At 37.5% G+C, this 25,760-nt stretch overlaps 1 protein-coding gene across 6 annotated transcripts in view; it reads right to left on the bottom strand.

Annotated features, from left to right (window-relative positions):
- Positions 1-25,760, bottom strand: part of LOC149837239 (calcium-transporting ATPase 5, plasma membrane-type-like) — a 200,817-nt gene that overhangs the window by 25,082 nt on the left and 149,975 nt on the right. For all 6 annotated transcript variants that reach the window (XM_090005909.1, XM_090005908.1, XM_090005907.1 and 3 more), the window contains 11 exons: positions 20,729-20,812; positions 20,551-20,633; positions 20,357-20,465; positions 20,220-20,275; positions 20,069-20,111; positions 13,929-14,012; positions 13,598-13,732; positions 12,738-12,803; positions 12,555-12,653; positions 4,039-4,149; positions 3,789-3,959 (listed from right to left, as the gene is read on the bottom strand). In XM_090005909.1, the coding sequence (XP_089862035.1) occupies positions 3,789-3,959; positions 4,039-4,149; positions 12,555-12,653; positions 12,738-12,803; positions 13,598-13,732; positions 13,929-14,012; positions 20,069-20,111; positions 20,220-20,275; positions 20,357-20,465; positions 20,551-20,633; positions 20,729-20,812 (1,041 nt within the window). The remainder of the gene's footprint in view (positions 1-3,788; positions 3,960-4,038; positions 4,150-12,554; positions 12,654-12,737; positions 12,804-13,597; positions 13,733-13,928; positions 14,013-20,068; positions 20,112-20,219; positions 20,276-20,356; positions 20,466-20,550; positions 20,634-20,728; positions 20,813-25,760) is intronic.

Genomic DNA, 25,760 nt, shown 5'->3' on the forward strand with positions numbered 1-25,760 from the left:
GTTGTTTCTACGTTTTGCCTGCGCGTACCCGCAGGCCAGTAATATCGAAACATAAAGTCTGTTCACACTCGTTGTTGGGTCGTGAGATTCGCTTGCACTACTTACGCGTTTGCACTATTTACCTGCGTGCATTGCTTACCCGTTTAACTGCATATCTGCTTTAAACTGCCTAACCTACTGAATTAAACGTACATAATTCAGTTTCATGTAGTCTCTCTTGCGCACCTACTAGTTTTTTTGCGAAACTAACCCATTCTATGGGTACAGGTGATGATTAGGTACACCACGGGCGATGGCGCGATAGCAAGATGACTCCAAGACGTTCTTCTTCCTGCTCTTAGCTCGCGTCCTGATTGTTTGGCTTTTTGTAACGGATTTTCCTTGGAATATCCAAATTTTGTACTATTTGGAGAACTTCTTAAATGAAAGTGGCTTTTCCAAGTGTTTGTAAGTAGCATGGGTTGTGCGCTTTGGTTTTTTTAGCTAACGCGCCCAAGGTTGTCAGCTTGCCTTTCTGAAATTAACAAAAGAATAGTCTTCTGCTGATTTCATAAACCATTTATGAGATAAAGATATTTCTTTTTAATCTCTTGTCTGTTTTTTCTGAAAGGTTTACAAGTTTGAAATTTTGGGGCGTTACATAAGGTGATTCCTGGGGGAATTAGCCCTAACCCATACGCACCCCCGTGCGTCCAACCGCTACGCGTGGGAAACTCTTGCAAGCCGAGAGGTCCTTAACCAAATCTCCAAAGGCAACATCGTCTGATCCGCTGACACTACTTAACCGAACAACGCTCCACGTCTGTGCCGCCATACAACAATGCACTAATGACGATACTGATGCCTATCCCATGTCGTGCTACCACCGCACGTCACCGATCAAGTGAACACATACCGCGCGTTCCTACACTCGATGCATTTTTCACTCAGTAGAGCTTCAGACTGCACATGACTCATTCTGAAAGATCGGTCTGGAACATTCTCCCCACCTAAAACCATTGTCGTCCTCGATAATGCTGGCGCTGGTAAGAACACAGTCTTCACTGATATGTCAGTTTCCCTTTGTAGTTTGTACTTATCTTTGGTTTACTCTTTTTCTTCAGCCTACTCAACTTGTTCTGGTTTACATCCACCATCGCCGCAACCTTTAACACGTCAAGTCTCATACCTTTAATGCATCTCCGATCACTTAGACAGTGGTCTTCTGCTTTATCAACATCGAGCATTCTCTGATCGTGAGACCTCAGTGCAGTCTCAAATACAAACGGGTCATCCTCGCCCGCACGACAAACTTGTCGTCTTTATGCTCATGGCTGGGGTGCCTTCTAACCCCAGCAAGAGCAAGTCTAAGCCCTTCATAGTCCTCACAGAGAAAAACGACCACCAATGCGTGTCGCAGGGATATCTACTCCCTTAAGCACCAACTTGAAGTTTTTCACTGGTCCACACTAGTTCTCAAGTGGGCGACGCCTGCTTACGTATCACCCCAATGCGGTCCTTCAAAGTGTCTTCCTGGGCACTCGTTCTCACAAGGGCACTTTGCTCCAATGCTGCACTCCCCTCCCAAAGCAAGCACGCTATACTCTCGCTCAGAGTCAACAAAACATTCCCGCAGGAACCAATGAGCCACGAACAAAAACTTTTTCTACACGCGCAATCCATTCAAGATCTGCCAACTCAAGGGACCAAAACAAGAAGCCTTCTGCTCAACGTGGGCACTCCGCTAACCCACAATCTTGGGAGACTATCTAGAAGTTTAATTGAGTCTCCTGTACCCAAAGGTGCAAATCCATCCAGCCGAATCCAACGTGCATTCTTAGCATGCACAAAGCAAACGTCAGGCTCCACCTGTGAGCCTAACGCACAACCGGTAGGAATCTTTGGCTTATCTATGTTCCCTTAGCTAACTGAACAACAACCTTACACTTCTGCTTATCATCGACAAGATGTCCCATAACATCCTGCCAACATCTTGCTTCTGTACTCAGCCAACCACACTTCAGCTGCGCAAAATTACGTAACCAAGATAAATCATCGCTGTTCTCTTCAGCGTCGCACACAATGAATAACAAGGTCTCCGTGAATCTTTCTGCTCTAATGCCAATTTTTCATGGGCCTACTTTTTCCAATAAGCCAGTGCGGCACGACAGTCCTTCCTTACCGTCGCAAGCCTTTCTATTGTTCTGTCATGGGTATAGAATGCTTCACAAACCCGTGACGCACCAAGCTGCTCAAGCTGGCCAGCCTAACGGCCAAAGGTCGTGTACCAACATGTTTCCATGTGCTGAATCATTTTCATTGGCCCTGCGCACCATCCCGTGCGCAACTGTCTAGCGGAAGCTGATCAAGCGTATTTTCAAATGCGCATTCTATGTAGTCCATGCCGCTTAGTGCATAGTCGTCCCATACCAGCTATCACTTCCGAAAGAGGCATAAACTTTGCTTTAGCCTTGCGTGCCATGAAGCGTATTACAGCTCCATGTGCACAATATAGCAAAACCTCGCCACTGAAGGAAAAGACCTTGCGCCCCCCAGTCCGAAGACCAGTTGATGATTGAACACCATAGCAAAGAGCATCACCTAGACTCATTCGTCGGTGCCTAGGCATTCACTCGCCTAGCCCCGAGTCACCATACTCGGTTGGAACCACTTAAGGTGATTCCTGGGGGAATTAGCCCTAACCCATATGCACCCCCGTGCGTCCAACCGCTACGCGTGAAAAACTCTTGCAAGCTGAGAGGTCCTTAACCAAATCTCCAAAAGCAACATCTTCAGATCCGCTGGCACTGCTTAACCAAACAACGCTCCACGTTTGTGTCGCCCCACATCGATCCACTAATAATGATACTGATGCCTATCGCATGTCGTACTACCACCGCACGTCACTGATCAAGCAAACACATACCGCACGTTCCTACACTCGATGCATTTTTCACCTGCACATGCCCCATTCCGAAAGATCCGTCCAGAACAACTAGAGTGCAATAAAGATCTCAATGAATCCTATACATCATGGAAGAACAAAACATATTGAGATAGATGAACACTTTATCAGGCAAAAGATTGAAGATCAAGAACTAGAAGCAAGATACAATGAAACAAAAAACCAAATTGCAGACTTGTTCACTAAAAGACTAACAATAAGAAGATTTTGGTTTCTTAAAAGCAAGATGAGCATGATACAAATGCATGCTCACCTTGAGGGAGGTTGTTAAGACGTAATGTATCCCTTTATTATACTGTTCGGGTTTGGATCAGATGTAGATCCAGGATCCAAATATGTTGTGTAATACTATTTTATTATTAAGGGTTGTTTAGTCTTTTGTAGCCTTAATTAGGTTGTAACATAAATAGTCTCTGAATACATGTTTATCGTGATTTTTACAGCTGTAGTTTTTGCCTCTAGCCAATCTCTCTCTGTGTTTCTCCCTCTCGTTTTCACACAGCGTCGAATCACTGCAGATCTGATATTGTTCGATGTTCTAACATGCTCCACATGCTTTTTCCAACTTCATTTTTTGACAAGTTTCACCTAGCCAAAACATGCTTTATGAAATGCTATCAAGGGGAAACAGTAGCTTCAGCAATAGGATAGGTATCAAATAACCATCACAAGTGCAATCACATTCCATGTTAACAAATTTGTTTCAACAATGCAATACTTATTCTGCTTATTCATTCACTATAATCCTTTCACCATGATTGATATTTTTGTTATATAGTGAGAACTGAGAAAAGAAAATGGATGATTTCAGAAATAATTAGCGTTTTAAAATTTCTCACATTACCTTTATTCCTACAATTGCCAATAAAACAAGTTCATTTTCTGGTATCACCCACTGTTCCCGTTGCTCTGTGCCAATTGGAATATCTTTTACATCATGGTATCTGAATGCGAAGGCAATACAGCGCAGGCTCTCTCCTGCCATCCTTTCAATGACAACCTTGAATTCATTCACCTGCAATTCAAAAAAAAAGTGATGTGCTTAAATTTGCCTAAAATAAAACCAATTTAATGAAATCAGAAAGGATTTTGACCTTATCAGGAGTACACTGCTGAAATGAACCTTCTTCATCAAGCCACTGGGTGCAGGAAGTAAGCACCAGCTCTGCAGCACCTTTCCAGTGTATATGCACATCCAACTCTGACTGCAGCTCACAATAAATGTGTTATGTAGAGGACTATACAAACACCCTATCTGGAAAGCAGGGCAACCAATCAAGATCACGGATGAATTTTGAAAGACACCATGAACAGAAAATCATATTAGAACTGGAACATATTACCTGAAACAGTCAGTTCCATGTCACACGGACACTCCATTTTTCCCTACGAACCCATGTCGCCATTTTACTCTCCGTACATACAAGTTTGTATTCAATTTATAATTTATAATTATATTTTCAGTTTATAACTTTATATTTTCAGTATATAATATAGATTTTAGATATATCATATATATTTAGATTATATTCAGTTTATTTTGAATTTATTTTGTATTTATGTGATATATATATAGCCGTGTCTCCATACCCGTATTTTTTGAAATTGTTGTGTCGTACACTCCATACCTGTACCCGTACTCCATGTGACATAGTCAGTTATACCATACAAGTGGAAGATGAGGCAGCACATATCACACAACACTAACTAGGAAAAGAAAATACTAAATTGTACCAAAATGGAACATATCGATCAGAAAGATCAACATTTATGGCAATCATTTATAACATAGCTGAGCGCAAGCATATATAAGCTTGCAAACTCCACATTTAGATGCGTATCCTTCATGTTCCCACCATTCTTTCCTTGTTGTGAAAAGATCTTAAGTAAAATGATTATGAGACATGTTAAGAAATGTGTAATGTTGATATTGTCTTGAATTTTTTGTATAAAAGTATACTTATAAGTAATTTTTTCTTGTTTTTATTTTGTATTTCTGTTGTATTCAAGAAGTGTACATAGAAATTATTCTGTTTATATAGTTTTTGTATGCTCATGTTATACATGCTAGGTTAGATGAGGTATACTTGAGGTATACCAATGTGATTACGTTAGCATTAGGTTATTTGTAAATAAGTTTACCCTAGGGTTATTTATGGAATATCCCAGCTAGCTGTTAGGATTGTGCCTAGCGGCTAGTTGGAGGAGATCAAACTAGTCGTTGGATGTCTCCTTATATGAGGCAAAAGCACCATTTGAATGAGTGAGAGAGTGATGGGTGTGTGTGTGAGTAATGTAAACATGAGATGTGTGTGTGTGTGTGTGTGTGACATGTGTAAGTGTAAATATGTTATTTAATTTTCATTTTATTAAATCAAGATATATATTTTTTATTCTTTATTGTCTGTAAACCGATTTGTAGTTTTTTATGCCTTTATTAAATACATTGTGATAATGCATTTTTTATTCATTTGCAATCCTTGTCATAAAAACTTTATTATTTTTAATTTATGTTCCGTGCCTCGGGTTCTGTGCCATTTCATGACATGATATTAGAGCCAAACTTTTAGATCATTGATACTCATTTTTTCTTCTATTTGTGAGCTGAGATTTGTGGAGTAACACTCATTTTATGCACCGAGTCTCATCTAAACTCTGCAATCAAATGTGCAGATGGGTCACCTCCTGGGAAGTTCACTTGGAACCTATTCTGGTATGTTTATTGATAAATTTGCCTTTTCTGTTAGCACTATCATGCACTGTGCATGAAAGTGCACTGTTTTTCTTATGCATTATTTGATTTTTTCAGAAATTAACCAAAATTTTTGATTTCTTGTATTTTATGTCCTTTTTAGCCTTCTTTAAGCTCAGAGCTTTTATGTATTTTTGACTTCTATTGCTTGATATACATTTGTTTGTGCATTTACTCTCATGAATTGTTAAGAGAGTTTATTTTATTGTGAATTCTTAAAAAATAATAATACAAAAATGTTTGTCTTTTGAGGCCATTTGGGAATTTCCTTCGATTTGAATATTTTCATGAGCACATTTTTCTGAAAAATGTCTTTATGGCATTTATTTTTTGTGGATTTCAAAAATTCTTTTTGAGATCCTTGCTATTATGTCTATCCCCTTTTGGGCTTAATTTATTACATATTAATTTTGATTTAGCATTTTGCTATAGTGCAAACTTTATTTGGTTATGCATCTTCCCATTAGTGTTAATATCTCTTTATGTGTATGAGCTCTAAAAGGGTCTAATTCCCAGCCTTGTGTATCTGGTGTGCCATGCACTTATAACCTTATGAATGTTTTGTACGCATATTAGTGTGCACAGTATATGCATGTTACCTTAAGCTTAGGCAAATTATAATAACATAAGTATATATGAATTTTCATAATAAAAGCAAGCTTCATATGGTTTATCGATTTCCCTTTGCCATTGTGCATTTTCTAAAGCTCTTTTATTTCAAGTGATGTATGTGCTCTTTGTTAAAATGTATGCATTTACGTATTCATGTATGCTATGATATATATATATATATATATATATATATATATATATATATATATATATATATATATATATATATATATATTAACAAAACCCTCAGGGGTATTTCTGTCTTTTTATCATATATACTTAGCACAAACCATTAGGGACTTTTCTTTCTTTTTATTTTTTACTTTGTCTCTTTATTTTTTTGACTTTTTGACCATGGACTAAATTGTCTATATTATAGGACTGTTGGGATTCTCCCCAACTGTCACAAATATGACCGTTTTGAGCTCTCCTTTGTTGTATAAATAGGGAACCTTGTCCCTTCTTAATTGTATTATTCTTTAGAGCATTTTATCAATAAAATACATTATTTATTTTATGTTCTCTTGTGCTATTGTGCCTAGGCATCTTGTGACTGTATTTTGCCCATTAGTGGCCTTGTGACTCTGTATCTTGCCCCTCAGTGGCTTGTCATTGTGTGTTTAGGGATATCACTTGTGATCCCTCATTTCATTACATGGTATCAGAGCCCGTTGGGTTCTCTTGATCTTGGAAGCCTTGTTTTTCAAGGAGTGAAGATTGTGACTAAGGTGTGTTGTCTTCTCTTCCTCTTTACCTTTTCCTTTTCGTCGTGGAGCATGAATCAAGAGTGAAGCTCTCCTTCAAACTCAATAGAAGCAACTACTTGATGTGGGCTTTGGCAATAAAAAATCATCTTAGAGGAAAGAAACTTTGGGGCTTTGTGACGGGTACTACTCTTGAAACATCATTAAAGCTTACAAAAATCGAAGGAGGTTTTGAAAAAACTCTTGTTGGAGATGATCATGATAAAGCCATCAAAAAACATGAAATAAAGGTAGAGGATTGGGAAAGCAACCATGCAAAAATTTTGGTATGATGTATGAACGATGTTGACATAAAAATATGTGTCAACATCACCAAATTTAGAAGAGCCAATAAAGCTTGGTTCTTTCTTAAGGATATGTATACTCAAAAGAATCTTGCTAGACAAGATTAGATCCACTGAGCAAGGAGACGTGTGTTCGAGATTATTTTAGTATTGTATCTCCTCTTTGGAATGAATTAACACTCCTTGAGCCAAAATGGGTGCCATCCAAAGATGTTGAGATTAGAAGAGAGCAAATTCAAAATGAACACTTTTTTCAATTCCTTCATGGTCTAAGATCGGAATTTGAACAAGTGAGGTATTCTCTTCTTCATTGAACCAAGGCTATGCCTCTTAAAGATGCTTTTGCCGAAGTGTGTCAAGAGAAAACCTGTCTTGCAATAACAAATAAGAATGATGATGTTTTGGCAGTTACTAGGCCGGGTTCTAATGTAAGGGCTTATAAGCCCCCTCACTTTGTAAAACAAAATAACTATAATGGTAGGTCCAACTTTAATAGTGGGTATAAGAAGGGTACTACTTGCCACTGTTGTAATGAACCAGGACACATTAGATCGGTATGTCCAAAGCTTAAAGGCAAAGTTGCTTTCATTGGAGAAATCACACCCAAAAAAGAAGAATCAAGCAAAAATGAAAGAGATATCAAAGACACACTTAGCCAAATATTGGAGGCACTTCAACAACTTCTCAAATCCTCTCCTATGCCAGGTGCCGCCATTGCATCTTCTTCATCTCCTTTAGGTATGTAGATTCTTGACTAGAGTGCTTCTTTTGATATGACCCCTCATGAGAATGCCCTTTCCAAAGTTCGCACTGATTCCACTTCATCTTACGTTTTAACGACCGATGAAACTTCTTTAAAAATAAATAGTATTGGAACACTTGACTCAAAATTCTAAAAAATTTCTTATCCTAAAAATAAGAGTTGTTCCAAAGTTAAATTTGAATCTTTTTTCTGTCTTTCAAATTTCTGATCATGGTTGCAAAAATTTTTTCTCATCTAAAGATTGCACCAGGCAGGATCTCCAATCAGGGAAGCTGATTGGGCAAAAACATAGGAGAGGCGATCTTTACTTTATGGATTTTTTGTCCTTTTCAGCCAAGTCATTTTGTAATTATGTACAAGACAAAAGTATTGACACTTGGCATAAAAGACTTAGCATCCTAGTTTTTCGAAGATGTATCTCTTTCCTTTCTTGAAAAATATTTGTAATGAAAAAGATATATCTTGTAAAGATTGCATTTTTGAAAAAATGAAAGCTATTCCCTTTCCTCATAGAACTTTTATTTCTACTCGACCTTTTGAATGAGTGCATTCAGATGTATGGGGTCCTTCACCGGTAATATCAAAAGGAGGTTACTCTTATAATGTTGTTTTCGTTGATGATTTTACTAGATACACATGGATTTATTTTCTAAATCTTAAATCCGATATGTTATCTTTCTTTAAAGAATTTCATTCAATGATTAAAAATCAATTTCTTAGCAACATATCCATTCTAAGGTCAGATTCGGGAAGTTTGAGAAACCGAAAAAATATTTAAATTCAATTTTGGAACCACCCTAACTTTTGGAACACAAACATTTTGAAAATTTTGAGTATAAGGTTCCAACATTTTTTATTTGCAAAAGTGTTTCATTGGCGGTAGAAACACAAGATAATTTTGAATTAGTGTATATATCGGATATAACATTATCATGAGGTGTCATACGAAAGGAAGCTCATGAATCGACAATCCAAGAATACATACTTGGAGAGGATGAAGCTATCGTGACACCCAAAGTTGATGGGGATTCGAGTAATTGTTGAAGTCCCTCTAATAGTTGAAAAAGAAAAAATGAGTTTTTAAAGTCTCCTTCTCTTTGAATGAATTCTTCCCTCTTTGGTGTGAATTCTTCAAGGGAAGCCACCTTATACTTGAGGTACCATTGAGCTTGGAACAAGTGGGTCTTATGTGTCCCGACTCATTACAATAGTGACAAATAACTTTTCAAACACCACTATAGTTACTATATTAATTTTGCCTCTCAAAGTCTAGAGGCTTGTAAGACTTCATATGGTTGTTGAGTTTAGATACCGCCAATATTTTTTTTCCTTCTTTAATCATACCAAGATGAGTTTTTTCTTGGCATATTTCAGCAACCGAATTTTCTAAGGGAAGAGGTGTAGATCTACGGAGAAGAGAAGATCTAACTTGTTCAAATTTGAGGCAAAGTTCATACAAGAATTGAAAAAATTGTTCTCTTTCCATTTGTTGGCGCTTAATTTTCACATCTTCAATGGCAACTCACTTAGGCTCCAAAAGTGTCAATTTATCCCATAGAGGGGATAAAGCATGGTTGCCAGTTGAGGAAGCGGGAGTGGGAAGCGAGGCACTTTCAAAATTTTAGGAAGCAGGAAGAGTGAGACCACTTAGGAGCAAATCAGAAATCATCTCGTAAGCGACCTAGGAAGCGAACCGGAAGCGAGGGAGAAGCGAAAAAAAAATACAAAAAAAAATTGAAAAAATGGGGGAAGGGTCGGGGAAGCATGTTTCCCATTAAAGGGAAGCACGCTTCCCATTAAAAAGTGGCGCTTCCCCATGTGTTTCGAAAGCGCGACGTTTCGCACTTCTGAAGGGTGCTTCCCCACTTACCTAGGCGCTTCCGGTAACTTTGGGCTAAAGCACTAAAAAACTCTTGGACACTCAAGTTCTCTTGCTTGGTAGTCTTAATCTTTTCTTCCAAGAAATATTGTTTTGCAAGATCTTTTTGGTATACATACCCTTCATAAAGAGTCATGCCTCATTAGCTTTACGAAATTTTGCAATGTTAGCATATATTTTAAGCTCAACACTATTCATAAATCATGCAAAAAAATTTGCATGGTTACTCTCCCAATCTTCTACCTTAGATTGACCTTAATTCGAGCATCTCCTTCTAGAGCCTTCTCTTGACCTCCTTCTAGTTTGGTGAGCTTGATTTGAGGCTCGGGGATAGTGCCCATCACATATCCCCAAAGCTTCTTTCCCTTGAGATTATTCTCCATAGTGGATGCACACATCATGTAGTTGGAGCCACTAAGCTTGAAGGATAGATTGATTTTGTGATCATGCTCCATTTTGAACGAGATAAGAGAGAGAGAAAAAGAAGAGTGTGGAAGAACATGTCCACTTGAGTTGCCATATGTACCACAAACACACAAACACTTGATGGCCACTTTCCACAAGACCAAGAGCACTACAACTTTGATACCATGTAAAGAAGTATGTGGAATTACAAAACAAAGTGCACAAGCACGTACACAATTCCAAGGACAATACAAAAGGCACTAAGGCACTACACAAGCACAAAGTGTATACAAAGACTTCAAAGAGTCTAAAACATAAACACAAGAATGTAAAAATATTATCTTTGTTGAATAAAAATGCTTAAGAAAAGATTGAGAATAAAAGGGGATCATCCCTTATTTATACACAATTAAGAGCATTGGGCTCTATTGGGGAGCACCCAATAGAGTCGTTGGGAGCTCCCAACGGTCATAAATGTGACCGTTGGGTAGCTCCAGCGATGACTCTATGGTCTTTTGATTATAGAGCCCATGCTCATTTTAATAAAAGAAAACAACAAAACAAGACTAATAAAAAGGAAAATTTGTTCCTAGTGAACAATACCTATTACATATAGTGAAAAGTCTGTATATATACATATATATATATGTAAGTTGTAACCTATTTTAACAAATTACTCAGTGATCCCACGGTTTATAGGCAGTTGGTCAAGAGCTTGATTTATTTGACTATCTCACGACCAGACATTACTTTTGCAGCTCACATGGTAAGTCAGTTCATGAGTACTCCTAGGTCATCTCACTTGGCAGTTGTTCTGGGGATTATCAGATATATTAGGGGTACTATGCATTATGACTTGTTCTTTTCTGCTACATCATAGTTGGAGTTGAAAGCTTACTGTGATGAAGATTTTCGGAGAGCTTCTAAGGATAGGCATTCCACCTCTGGATTTTGTGTATTTCTAGGTGAATCTTTGATATCATGGAAAAGCAATAAACAATAAAGGATTGTTTTATCCACTACTGAGGCAGAATACTGTGTTATGACTCAGGTAACTGCGGAGGTTATTTGGTTGAGATGGTTGTTGCGGGATATGGGAGTGAACATAGCAACTACAATTACTTTACATTGTGACAATCAAAGTGCCATTCATATTGCCAAAAGTCCAGAATTCCATGAGAGGACTAAGCATAATGAAATAGGGTGTCACTTTACTCATTAGGCATATATGGATGGAGTTGTATCTTTGGCATATATTGGGACTTAGAGTCAGATTGATGATTGTTTTACGAAAAATTTGCCCTTGAAGGCTATTTAATCATTCATGTTCAAGCTTGGGTTCGTTGTATTCTCATCACCTCAAGCTTGAAGGGGAGTGTTGAAGAAATGCCTTTACATCGTTGTGTGTGATATACCCCTTTTCTCTTTAGTGTCTTGTACATACATTTTAATAGAGGGGTATTTTTGTAACATAGCCATAGGCACTTTAGTCAACTATTTTTGTCTTTTTGTGTAACCCTAAGGGGATGTCCCCTATATGTTGTATTCTTCTTTTCCTTTTGAAGTTAATGAAGATACCTAATTTCAAGAGCAAACACAGAAAAGTTTCTTGGTTGGCATCATCATTAGGATACCTAATTTCACACTCAAGTAGAATGTGCTGCTGAGCAGCCTTTTGTGCACCAAATCCAAATCATAGGCAATTTCTTCTCCTTCCATCAAATTCAGGGGCCATCCTGATATTACTCTTGTTAATATATCCCCATCCCTTGTTAGCAAGGTTTTAAATGGATCAAATTAAGGCCACAATTTTCTGCCAGCAAAATGAAGATACAGAGAATATGCACACAAACATCAGTAAAGCAAGGTGTAAAAGCAATGAAAAAATCAAAGATTAACCTGGTACCATATTTTATTCTGCATCCAATGAAAAAAAAAGACATTATTGGAGAACAAACTATATCCACAATAAGTAGCAAATTAACATGCATAGACAAGAAACAAGCTAGTAAAACTCAATAAGAAAAACAAACCAAAACTACATGCAGATACAGGCCGATGATGCAAGAAGATGGGTGATGGGGTCAACACAAACACCTTTAGAAATATGGGGGAGAGAGAAATTCCAATAAAAGAATAGTACCAATTTACCAGTTGTATGGCAACCCCACCACGCTTTTTCTCGGAATTGAAAGGGAAAACTTGTATAACTGATGATTGTGATCGCAACTCCTCAAACTTCATACCAAGCTTAAAAGCCAATCCAATGGACACAAATGAATATCAAAATGCAAAAGAAAAAAAAGCTAAAACAAGAAACAGAAGCAACCAAACCTTAAGTCCCCAAGAAAGAATAGCCTTTTCAGTAGGTGAACCACTTACTTCAACAGTCCCACCATCCTATTGAAAACATGATGTAAGCAACTGTGTAAGATCTCATATCTCACAATATAAAAACATGTCATTTGCACTAAAAAGCTTGTATCCAGATTCACGTGATAAATCCAAGGATAGCGGTTGTACAGCAACCAAGCCAAGTACCTTAATACCAAGCTGATCAGAATCACACCTCATGAGAGAGAGAGTTATATCAATTAGATAGTGGTTTAGAAAGTGAACTGATTTCACTAACAGCTTTGAATTCAGTTATATAAAAGGGAGAGGGCGTTAAACTATTAATGCAGTGTACCAGAGTGAGAAACAATGAAAGGCCAGTATTGCATTCCTATAATTCTTTGATTGATAAATCAGGTAAAAAAATACTAGAACTTCAATAAGCTTGCAGTTTTATGTAAAATAAGCAATAATAATCATAAAATATATGACTCGATTCAGAACTATAAATGAAAACCTGACGCTAAAATCATGAAAAAATGTGCCCACATGTGCCCATAAGGGTCAGAAACATATGTAGACATGAAATGTTTAGGTGGCCAGTTGAAGTGTCCAATCAAAACAGCTAAGGGGAACATCAAGCTACCAAAAATATAAACGCCAAAGCTAAAATACAATATGAAGAAATTGCTTCATTTCTCATTCCAAATACCAACCAAGTACAGCAGTTTGATAAGTTAAGCTTGGAGTTCAGAGTAATTATAAAAAAGGATAAACAATTTATCTTACTGTGGGAAGCTAATATCATGCTAATTACTTCCATTTCTTAATTACACTAACTGATTATGTATGAATATTACCTCTGAAATGAAAACACTTCCGGTGGTATTCTGTGCAATTCCTTCAGTTACGAGAGAAGAAGATTTAGTTGACAACAATTCTATGTCAGGTGCTTCTAAGGTTTTCCCGCCAACAAAAGCCTTAACAATGGTCATCTGAAATTTTCATAAAAAAACTTGAAATATAGATCATTCTCATGAAAATAAAGGAGACAAATATAAATTAGCAATAGACACCATATGATTGTCAGCGCAGAAAAATCTGAATGATTTGCATTCATGCCATAGTTATTTTAGTTGTCCTCTAATCAAGCACCAACTTAGATGGAGATGAAGGAAAAGAAAAACTGACCTGATTCAAGGTAAGTGTTCCAGTCTTATCACTACAAATTGTTGTTGCAGATCCCATAGTTTCGCAAGCTGAAAGCCTGCGCACCTGTATTCCCACAAGTCAAAAGGGAAACTGTGTAAAAGTATCTCCACCAAGATACTAAGATCAAGACCTTAAAATAAACCCACCACGAATGCACAATAAGAACACTTAAGAACACTTGTGCACAAAGGCACAACTCACAAATAACCCACAAATGCACAAAGGCATAAAAACAACGGAATCAATTTATTGAACACTTGGGCTTTGACTCAAAGCCATGAGAAAATACAAAGGGGAGAGCCCCTATTTATAACCACAAAAAGGAGCCTTGGAGGGGCTCCACTCATAGACGTTGGAGCCCCTCCAACGGTCACAAATGTGACCGTTGGAGGGGCCCAACGTCTATTTGAGTGGGCCCCCCAAGGTACCTTTTGGTACTAGAATTAAAAGAAATAAAAAATAAAAAGAAAAAGAAAAATAAACTAAATTACAATCACATTCATAAAGTGAATGTGCGTAAAAACAGGGAAAAGACTAAACTACCCCTACGGTTTAAACAAAGTAGAAATATATATTTTATATATATAATAAGTAGATACATATACATATATATTAATATATGTATATGTATTACCTTATATATATAAAATATATATATTACATAAGATGATTAGGTACATATTTTAACACCCCCCCTCAAACTTAGGGCAGGATGACCGAGAGTTTGCTAAGAAGAAAGTTGAAGCGCGGTGCACACAAGGCTTTAGTGAAGAAGTCCGCCAATTGATATTCGGATGTGACATATAGAAGGTCAATGGTTCCTTTGAGATACGCCTCCCGAACATAGTGACAATCCATCTCTATATGTTTGGTTCACTCATGAAAAGTGTGATTTTTAGCAATATAAATCGCACTTTTGTTGTCATAGTAAAGCTTGGTAGGCCTTTCAATTTTGATCCCCATGTCTGCCAGCAACTGACGAATCCAAACAATTTTCATGGTAGTAGTCGTCATGGCACGATATTCAGCTTCAGTTGATGATAGAGACACCTTTTGCTGCTTCTTGCATTTCCACGAGATCAATGAGTCTCCTAAGAAAACACAAAAACCAGTGGTGGAGTGGCGGTTATTTGGGTCACCTCCCCAATCAGAGTCAGTATAAGCGATTAATTTTAACTCAGAAGAAGAAGACAGAAAAACTCCTTTATTAATAGTGTTCTTTAGGTATCTCATGACACGTAAGATAGCACCCATGTGAACAGAAGTTGGTGCATGCTGAAAGAGACTTGCCGTATGCACCGCATGTGAGATATCTGGTCTGGTGATACTTAGGTACATCAACGATCCTACTAGTTGCCTGTAGGGAGTATGATCGAAGAGAGGAACACCATCATCAATCTTCATTTTAGCTCCTACTATAGCAGGAGTTTCACAAATTTTATCATCTGTAATACCTGACCTGTCAATAATCTCAGATGCAAGCTTAGTTTGAGACAAAAAATATCCTCTATGAGAGTATGCTACCTCAATACCCAAATAATAAGTTAAGAAACCCAAGTCAGACATTTCAAACTTATCCTTTAAAATGGATTTTATGCTTTTAATCCCTTTAGAGTCGCTCCCAGTTATAAGCATGTCATCCACATAAAGTAGTAGAATAACAACCCCTGCATTAGATTTTCTAACAAACAAAGCAGTATCAGTAAAGCAGGATGAAAAACCATTTTCTAACATTACGGAGTTAAACCTATCATACCACGCCTTGGGAGCTTGTTTTAAACCATAAAGTGCTTTCCGAAGACGAAACACTTTTCCTTTAGGAGACTCCATTCCAGGAGGAGCATCCATATATACTTCTTCGTTTAAAAACGCATTCTTAACATCCATCTGATAGATGTTCCATTTATTGATTGAGGCAACGGTTATAAGACATCGGACGGTGACCATCCGAGCAACCGGGGCAAAGGTCTCCTCATAATCAATCCCATATTTTTTACCATATCCTTTTGCAACTAAGCGGGCCTTATATCTCTCAAGGGACCCATCACTCTTAGTTTTGACTTTAAACACCCATCTACACCCTATTGCTTTCTTGTCTTTAGGGAGGTCTTGAAACTCCCATGTATTAGCTTTTTTTAGGGCTTCAAGTTCATTATTCATAGCGACTATCCATTCCGAACATTTTCGTGCTTCTTCGAAATCCCTAGGTTCTATGTAAGAGTTAATGACGCTTAGACAGGCTCTATATTTCGGTGAAAAAGACTCATATGAGATGAACCTAGAAGGGGGTCTTCTTGATCTTTCGGTCCTACGAAGATTTTCTTCACTCGAAGGGGTAGGCTCACTATCATATCTTTCGAGGGCACTTCTAAAAGTATTCCTATCTCTATGGGAGTAGGTTATAGGATCTCTATGTGATTCTTCATTGATGTGTTGATGAAGTGTTGAAGAATCAGAATGAGTTTCATTATTATTCAAGTCATTTTGATTTGTTTCATCATCACTAGTATCATCATCTTCAGTTAATAAATCAAACAGAAAAGAATAGTCTATATTCTCGTCATTAGTTTCAAGTTTCTCGAAACCACTAACATTTTCCAAGAAGCTTACATTTCTGGAAACATATAGTTTATCACTTTTAATATCATAACAGCGAAAGCCTTTATGAGTTTCAGAATAACCAAGAAAGGCACAAGGAATGGCCTTAGGGGAAAGTTTGTCATTTTTATCAATAAGGACAAAACATTTACATCCAAAAACCCTTAACCTGCTATAATCAGGTTCTTTTTCGTATAAATTTTCAAATGGGGAAATTTTGTTCAAGTTTTTAGATGGAAGTCTGTTTATGAGATAGACAGAAGTAAGGGCGGCCTCCGCCCAAAGTTTTTTCGGAATATTTTGTGAAATGAGCAAAGTTCGCGTTGTTTCAATAATATGCCTATGTTTTCGTTCCGCCAACCCATTTTGTTGGGGAGTTTAAGGACAAGACTTTTGATGGAGAATTCCATAATTTTCAAGGTAACTTTTGAATTCATTGGAAAGATATTCGCCACCCAAATCGGTTCTAAGAATTTTTAACTTTCCATTGAATTGATTTAAAACCATCATATGAAATGTTTTAAAAGTTTAGAAAACTTCATGTTTATGTTTAAGAAAATATATCCAACTAAACCTAGTGAAATCGTCCACATAGATAACATAGTATGAGAAACCTCCCTTAGATATTACCGGAGCCGGACCCCATACATTGGAGTGAACAATTTCAAAAGGTCTTGTTGTAAACATAGATCTTTGAGGAAAAGGGAGACTTTTCATTTTTCCAAGGATACATTCATTACAAACAAAATTTTCATTACAAAGATGCTTAATAAAGGGCAAATAAGAGATTTTAACAATGTTGGGATGACCCAATCTCTTATGCCATACATGAATATCTTTGTTTTGAACAACATTACAAAATTGATCCTTGGGAATTTTAAGAAAATCAACATAGTAGAGGTCGCCTCTCCTAGAGCCTTCCCCAATCAACTTCCCGGACTGGCGATCCTGTATCCAACATTTATTAGAAGAAAACCTTATATCGCAACCATGGTCCGAGAGTTGAGAAACGGAAAGTAAATTTAAGTTTAATTTTGGTATAAGACGAATTTTTGGGATAAAGAAGTCTTGTTTTTCAAAATTGCCCATTGCTTTAATTTTAAGAGGTGTTCCATCCGCCGTTGAGACAAAAGATAGAAGAAAATTTTTAGAATAATCGGAGAGAAAACAAGGACTTGGAGTCATATGAAATGAGGCACCGGAATCAAGGAGCCAAGATGACTTACCGAGAGAGGATGAGGATGACATAGCGGCTCCAGAAATGCCTCCTTTGAGAATAGGTTGAAGAGCATCCACAATTTGTTGAAGCGAAAGAGACTCATTTGATGACGAAGGTCGTTCTTCTGATTGGGATGCTAAAGCCGCGGCAAGAAATTTCTTCCATTTAGGACAAAGGGGTTTGATATGCCCCAGTTCTTTACAAAAATGGCAAGTTAATTTGCTATAGTCTCTCTTGCCATATCGATCATTTCCTCCTTGCCCTTGATTCTTGAAATGTGGAGGTTTGTAGGTTTTCAAGTTATTTCCGGGTCTTGACACGACATTAACCACTTCATAATCACTTTGAGAAGGGGTAGCAAGAATACTCGAGTTATTTTTACTAATCCCCATACGTGTTTCCTCACCACTTAGCTTGGTGATGACATCTTCATAAGAAGGGGATGTGAAAGCGGATAGGAGAGAGGACCGAATTTGCTCAAATTCGGGTCTAAGACCATTTAAAAAATTAAAAAAACGATCTTCCTCTAGTTGCTTGTGTCTTAATTCAATAGCTTCTCCGCTCCATTTTGGTTCGAGCATAGCAAGCTCGTCCCAAATAGATGATAATTCGGCAAAATATTCCCGAATAGACAAGTCATTTTGTTGAAGAGTCAAAGCTTTCTTTTGGAGATAATATTTGTGTGATAAGTCCCTTGAAGTATACATTTTTTCAAGGTACAACCAAGCTTCGGAGGCCCTTTTAAACTTAATGATGTTGGCATTGATCTTGGTTTCAACGGACGAAAAAATCCAAGATAAAATTTTGAAGTTCTTCATTTCCCACTCATCATGCTTTTTTGAATATTCTTCAAGAGCCTTTTGTCTATCTTCACCTTCAAGAATCTTAATATCCCCTTTCTCTATGATAGAAAGTTTGGGTTCGGGTTCCGATATGGAACCTTGAACGTATCCCCAAAGGCCTTTCCCTTCGATATGGGCTTCCATATTGCCGGCCCAAACATGATAGTTCGAACCACTAAGTTTGAACCCAAGGGAGAAGTGGGAGTCTTTTTCACCCATTAGAGAGGTAAGAAGATAGAAAATAATGTGTACCTTAAGAGTCTTTCCAACTTTTCTTGACAAAAGTTGCTTCTAAAATATCGCCCGAAGTAGATGATATACTTCAAGACTTCACTTACTTGAGGGCACGATTATCGAGGTACTTCACAAGTGGCGGGATGCACTATCCTCCTTCTTCAACGAGGCTCTGATACCATGTAAAAGTATCTCCACCAAGATACTAAGATCAAGACCTTAAAATAAACCCACCACGAATGCACAATAAGAACACTTAAGAACACTTGTGCACAAAGGCACAACTCACAAATAACCCACAAATGCACAAAGGTATAAAAACAATGGAATCAATTTATTGAACACTTGGGCTTTGACTCAAAGCCATGAGAAAATACAAAGGGGAGAGCCCCTATTTATAACCACAAAAAGGAGCCTTGGAGGGGCTCCACTCATAGACGTTGGAGCCCCTCCAACGGTCACAAATGTGACCGTTGGAGGGGCCCAACGTCTATTTGAGTGGGCCCCCCAAGGTACCTTTTGGTACTAGAATTAAAAGAAATAAAAAATAAAAAGAAAAAGAAAAATAAACTAAATTACAATCACATTCATAAAGTGAATGTGCGTAAAAACAGGGAAAAGACTAAACTACCCCTACGGTTTAAACAAAGTAGAAATATATATTTTATATATATAATAAGTAGATACATATACATATATATTAATATATGTATATGTATTACCTTATATATATAAAATATATATATTACATAAGATGATTAGGTACATATTTTAACAAACTGATCATCTCACTTAATTCAAATCTCTATTATCAGGATATTCCTAGATTTCTAGCATGTCCACAACCAGCTGTATCCGACGACACTGGCACTTCTCGACACAGCTTGAACATGTCTATTTTTGAACTTCAAAGTGTTCAAAACTATTGAGCATAATGGACATGGTGTATCAAGTGTTTAGACACATCTAATGTAGTGTATAGACATTTCAAAAATAAAGAAGTGTCTAGCCATTTTTGAGCTTCATTCTCTAAAAGAGCCTAGCAATTTTTCATCCAAAGTTCAAGGATTTTACAAAGCGATGCCCAACCCTCTAGCTGAAAATAGATGACTTTCCTTTTCTTTTTCAAAGTGAGACACGTTGTACCCATGTCCCACATCAACACTCATATCAGTGTCCAGGTAACATAGATTCAATCACTAAACACTAAAATAAAATATTCATACCAGGGCTTTATCCATCATCATTTTCCTCATTGAGTATGCCAGGCTGAAATCAAGTAATACAACAAAGGGCACACCCAAATACACTTGGTCAATATAGGAGTATTAGAAGCACAATAGTCCCATACATGGACTAAATGAAAATAAAACTTACGTTAAGGTCACAGCCAGTGGAAGACCCTCAGGAACAGCAACAACCACGATAGTCACCTAAGAAATTGCAACTGGCCCTTAGAAATATGGTGTAAACAGAGAAAATAATAACTATAGTGCTCCAGATTTGTCACAAACCGCCATAGTTATGATCTTAACAATCCCGTTTAGTGCAGTATTAACACTGTTCTTTCCAAATCTAAATTGCACTGAACCATCTGGATTTCTCGTGTGACCAGATAGGTATCTGTAACATTTAATGAGAGATAAAAGTTAACAAAAGAGTTTAGAGTAGAATTCCTCCTCTTACAAACAAGAACAGTTCATCACACCTAGCCAAAAGAACCACAAGAACAACAAAAGCCACAGCAAGCCCCACAGTGCCAATAAAAGTGGCCACACCATTTAAACGTACCTGTTCAGTCCTCACATAAATATTAAAAAGTTAATAAAAATAAACCATAGCATGTAGCAGTTACACGAAAGGAGAACATGTGTAACTACAAAAACCTGCAAAGGTGTTTCTTCACCATTATCCTCTGATACACTGGCCATCAATAACCCCCATTCAGTGTTCAATCCAACACCAGTTACCTGTAAAATGGCTAAAATGAAATAGCAAAACATAGTTGGGAAAGTCAAAACTCATACATATAGGTTGTTAAACTCAGAAACAGCAAGTAAGAAGGCACATTTAATAGAAACAAGTGACACCACATTCTTTCATGTCACATCAGTTCAAATCAGTATTCCTACATGTGGCCAATCATTATCTTCATATCTTCATTTGTTAATAAGGTTGCAAAAAAAAAAAAAGACAAATTGCTGGCAATTTGAGCAGGTTCGCTTTGGCACCAACCCGTTCAGTTTTATAAAATAGGGTTGCTAGGTCAAACAAGGCCTGTTTTACAAGCTCCTCATGTTTAATGAGCTGAGTCCAAGCAAGGGCTACTCAGCTCAGTTTAGCTAAACCAAGTTCATAAAAGCATACAACATATGGTTCACACATCACTTATCAATGTGCAGAGTAGGTAGCTAGGGTGTGTAAATCTTCAACATGCAAAGTAGATGGTTAAGGTCTGTGAATCATCTCCTTATCTCTCTTGTTCAATAACATCAAAAGATAAAAATTAAGAAATTCATTTAACTTTATATATATATATATATATATATATATACCTCCTTCCGTCCTCTAAGAGGCTGGTTTAGGGTGCAAGAACATGCTAAATGTTTGAAGGAAATGGGTTTCCCATATATAAGAATAGTTTCTAGTAACCCTGGCCCAAAGCAAGCAGGGTAATGACTTGCAGTGGGTTCAAATCTCACCACCTACTAATTCAAGCATGACATGCAGTGATTTTTAACATATTCATGTGAAATGGATAAACATAATTAAATAATTCATATACATATTTCAAATGGCATATACAAACATACACACAACTAATGCTCCTAAATTAGGTATGCCTTTTGGACCTTAGCTCCCATGCCTTCTTCCTCCCAAAGACACTATTAGTCTCATTATCTTTCCAGTTTGTGCCTATCATAGTTCATCCCAATTTGATCAAATCATTGATTTGAACATACATAAGTTGACATGGTGCCATCCTTTTATGGTGAGGTCACTTATAATCCTTTCGTACCAATGTAATTGCAATGATACTATCCTGGGAGCAAGAGATATTACGAATTTGTGTTATACTTTGTGCAGCACTAGAGTAAGGATGATGAAATACCAATCAAGAAATTTGAAGAGGGGAAGATAAATAGAGAATTTAGCCAAGCTCTGCTCAGACTCAACTTGTTTTGATTCAATGCCTACTCAGCCTTGGGCTTGGCTTACCACAAGCTTCAGCAAAGCTTGAACCAGCTCCAGTGGTTAGACATCAATAAAAAGGGATATTCTCTTTTGAAATCACAGGCTCAAACTCACTCAAGAGAGTTTGGTCATATAGGCTTGTACATATATCACAAAAAAAGACCATGGCAATGGATATATGGAAACAACAACAAAAACTACGCCTTCATCCCAAAACAATTGGGGTCGGCGATATGAACCAAAAAAGAAAATCATTCTGGGTCTTCCACATGAATCCTTCTCCTCCAATCATTTCTATCCAATGCCATGTCCTCGGTGAGGTTCAAAGCATTCATATCCTTTCCTATCATCTCCATCCAAGTCTTCTTAGGCCTACCTCGACCTCTTTTAACTAATATATTTTCCCATTTCTCCATCCTTCTAACTGGAGCATCATTAGGCCTTCGCCGAATATGTCCAAACCACCGTAAACGATTCTCTCTCATCATATTTTCAATGGATGCCACACCTACCTTCTTACGAATCTCCTCGTTTCGAATCTTATCTTTTATTGTATTTCCACACATCCATCTAAGCATACACATCTCAGCCACACTCATTTTTTGAATATGATGTCTCTTGACAGCCCAACATTCCATACCATATAGTCAAGCGGGCCTAATTGTCGTCCTATAAAACTTTTCCTTCAACCGCAATGGCATTCTACGATCGCACAACACTCCAATTGCACTTTTCCATTTCATTCACCCAACCTTTATCCTATGATTTACATCTCCATCAATTTCTCCATACTTTTGAATGATAGATCCCAAATATTTGAAACAATCATCCACATGTATTTCTTGCTCACCAAGCTTCACTATACTCCCATCACTACTCCGTTGCTTACTAAACCGACATTCCATATATTCTGTCTTACTCTTACTCAACTTAAAACCTTTTGCTTCTAATGTCTGTCTTCATAATTCTAACTTAGCATTAACCCCAACTCTAGACTCATCAATCAAAACAATATCATCAGCAAACAACATACACCACGACACATTTTCTTAAATTGATCTCGTAAGCTCATCCATCACTATAGCAAATAGGAAAGGGCTTAAAGCAGATCATTGATGTAACCCAACCGTTATAGGAAAATTGGTTGTCACCCCTCCACAAGTGCGAACATTGGTTACTACTCCTTCATACATATCTTTAATTATACTAATGTATTTGAGAGAAACATCTTTCTTCATCATTGTCCACCAGAGAACGTCCCTAGATACTCTATCGTATGCCTTCTCCAAATCAATAAAAACCATATGCAAATCTTTGTTCCTCTCTCTATATCTCTCAATAAGTTGTCTAAGAAGATGTATAGCTTCCGTAGTTGATCTTCCAGGCATAAAACCAAATTGATTCTCCGATATCATGACAACCTTCCTCAACCTATACTCAATCACCCTCTCCCAAAGTTTCATAGTACGACTCATGAGTTTTATACCACGATAGTTTGTGCAATCTTGTATATCACCCTTATTCTTATATAAAGGCACCAAAGTACTCTTCCTCCACTCATTAGGCATCTTATTTGTCCGCCAAATCTTGTTAAAAAGATTTGTCAAACATTTTAAACCTTTCTCACCCAAGCATTTCCAAGCCTCGATAGGTATACCATCTGGGCCAACTGCCCTTCTTGATTTCATTTTCTTTAAAGCCTCTGCAATTTCTTTCTTTTGAATCTTGCGCATGAAGTCACGATTCATCTCATGAAAAGGAATTGAGAAGTCTCCAAGATCCTGAGCATGACTTCCATTAAATAGCTTATCAAAATAATATTTTCATCTCTCCTTAATCTCCTCATCTTTGACTAAAACACTTTGTGTTTCATCTTTGATACATCTAACCATACTCAGATCCCTCGATTTCCTATCTCTCATCCTTGCAAGCCTATAAATACCCTTCTCGCCCTCTTTGGTATCCAACTTGTCATAAACCTCCTTGTATACCTTATCCCTCGCGTTTCGAACTACTTTTTTAGCTTTCTTCTTTGCTATCATATACTTGTTCAAATTCTCATTATCACGACTCTTACTTAGATTTCTATAACACTCTTTTTTAACCTTAATAGCAAATTTGACATCCTCGTTCCACCATGATGTATCCTTACCTAGTGGTGTACCACCTTTAGACTCACCCAATACCTCATTTGCCACCTTTCTCATGCCACCCGCTATCTTATTCCACATTGATTCTGAATCAGAGTCACCGGAAGCACCTAGGTAAAAGGGGAAGCGTGCTTCAGAAACGCGAAACATTGCGCTTCCGAAAGGTGCAGGGAAGGGCCACTTTTAAATAGGAAGCATGCTTCCCATCACGCTTACCCAATTTTTTTCAATTTTTTTGTATTTTTTATTTTTTTATTTTTCGCTTCCCCTCACTTCTTAGATCGCTTCTGGGTCGCATCCGAGACAATTCTCGACTCACTCCTAAGTGGTCCCACGCTTCCCGCTTCCTAAAATTTTGAAAGTGCCTCGCTTCCCGCTCCCTCTTCCTCAACTGACAACCATGTTCTGAATCCTCCTCGAGACACCAATCAACTTCCTTAACTACCTGCTCTACAGACATTCCTTGTTTAGCTCCTTTCAGTGCCCACCACTTAATTCTAGGATCTATCATATGTCTATCCCATTTGCGGCATTTTCTAATTCTAAGATATAAAATTAAGACTCTATGTTGTGTAGCTACACTTTCTCCCGGTATAACCTTACAATCGATGCAACAACCTCTATCTCTCTTTCTAAGGAAAAAATCTATCTGACTCGTATTAACCCCACTTTTAAATGTTACTAGGTGAGACTCCCTCTTCCTAAACCAAATGCTTGCTAAGATCATATCATAGGACAAACCAAAATCTAAAATCATTTCTCCACTTTTGTTTCTTTCTCCTATACCATAGCCTCCATGGATACTCTCAAATCCATCTTTACTAATGCCTACATGCCCATTAAGGTCACCGTTGATGAAAAGCTTTTCTCCATAAGATATCCCTTGAACTACTTCATCTAAATCTTCCCAAAATTGACGCTTAATAAAATCATCTAAACCTACTTGAGGTGCATAAACACTAATAATATTAATAATATCCGTACCTAATACTAATTTAATAAGTAAAATCTTATCACCCTTCCTACGGACCTCAACTACATTATCTATAAACTTACGACTAATAACAATCCCTACTCCATTCCTATTCCTATTTATTCTTGTATACTAAATCTTATATCCCCAAGGTTCTATCACTTTTGCTTTCTCACCTACTCATTTGGTCTCTTGTAGACATAAAATATTCATCTTCTCCTACACATAACATCTACTAACTCAACCAACTTACCAGTTAAAGACCCTATGTTCCAAGTAGCTAACCTAATTTTATGGTCTTGAACTATCTTCTTTACCCCCACCCATCCAACAAAGTGAGGGAACCCTTCCTATTTGACACCACACCCGGGCGCTGGTGTGACGCGTCGCTTTTGGGCGACGACCTAGCAACCCTGGCCCATTTATCTCCGGACCTATAGAGTACAGCGCATGGAGCAAAATAGTACATCATTTTTATAATATCAAAATTTGCTTTTTCTTATTGTTTATTTGCATGGAGCAAGTTTCCCAGTGAGGGAAACGGACAAGGAAAATGTATTGAGAAACAGAAACAAGAAACGACACATTTTTAGGCTCATG

Source organism: Nuphar pumila, chromosome 5 (genome assembly GCF_984573655.1).
Source record: "Nuphar pumila chromosome 5, dmNupPumi1.hap1.1, whole genome shotgun sequence".
NCBI lineage: Eukaryota > Viridiplantae > Streptophyta > Magnoliopsida > Nymphaeales > Nymphaeaceae > Nuphar > Nuphar pumila.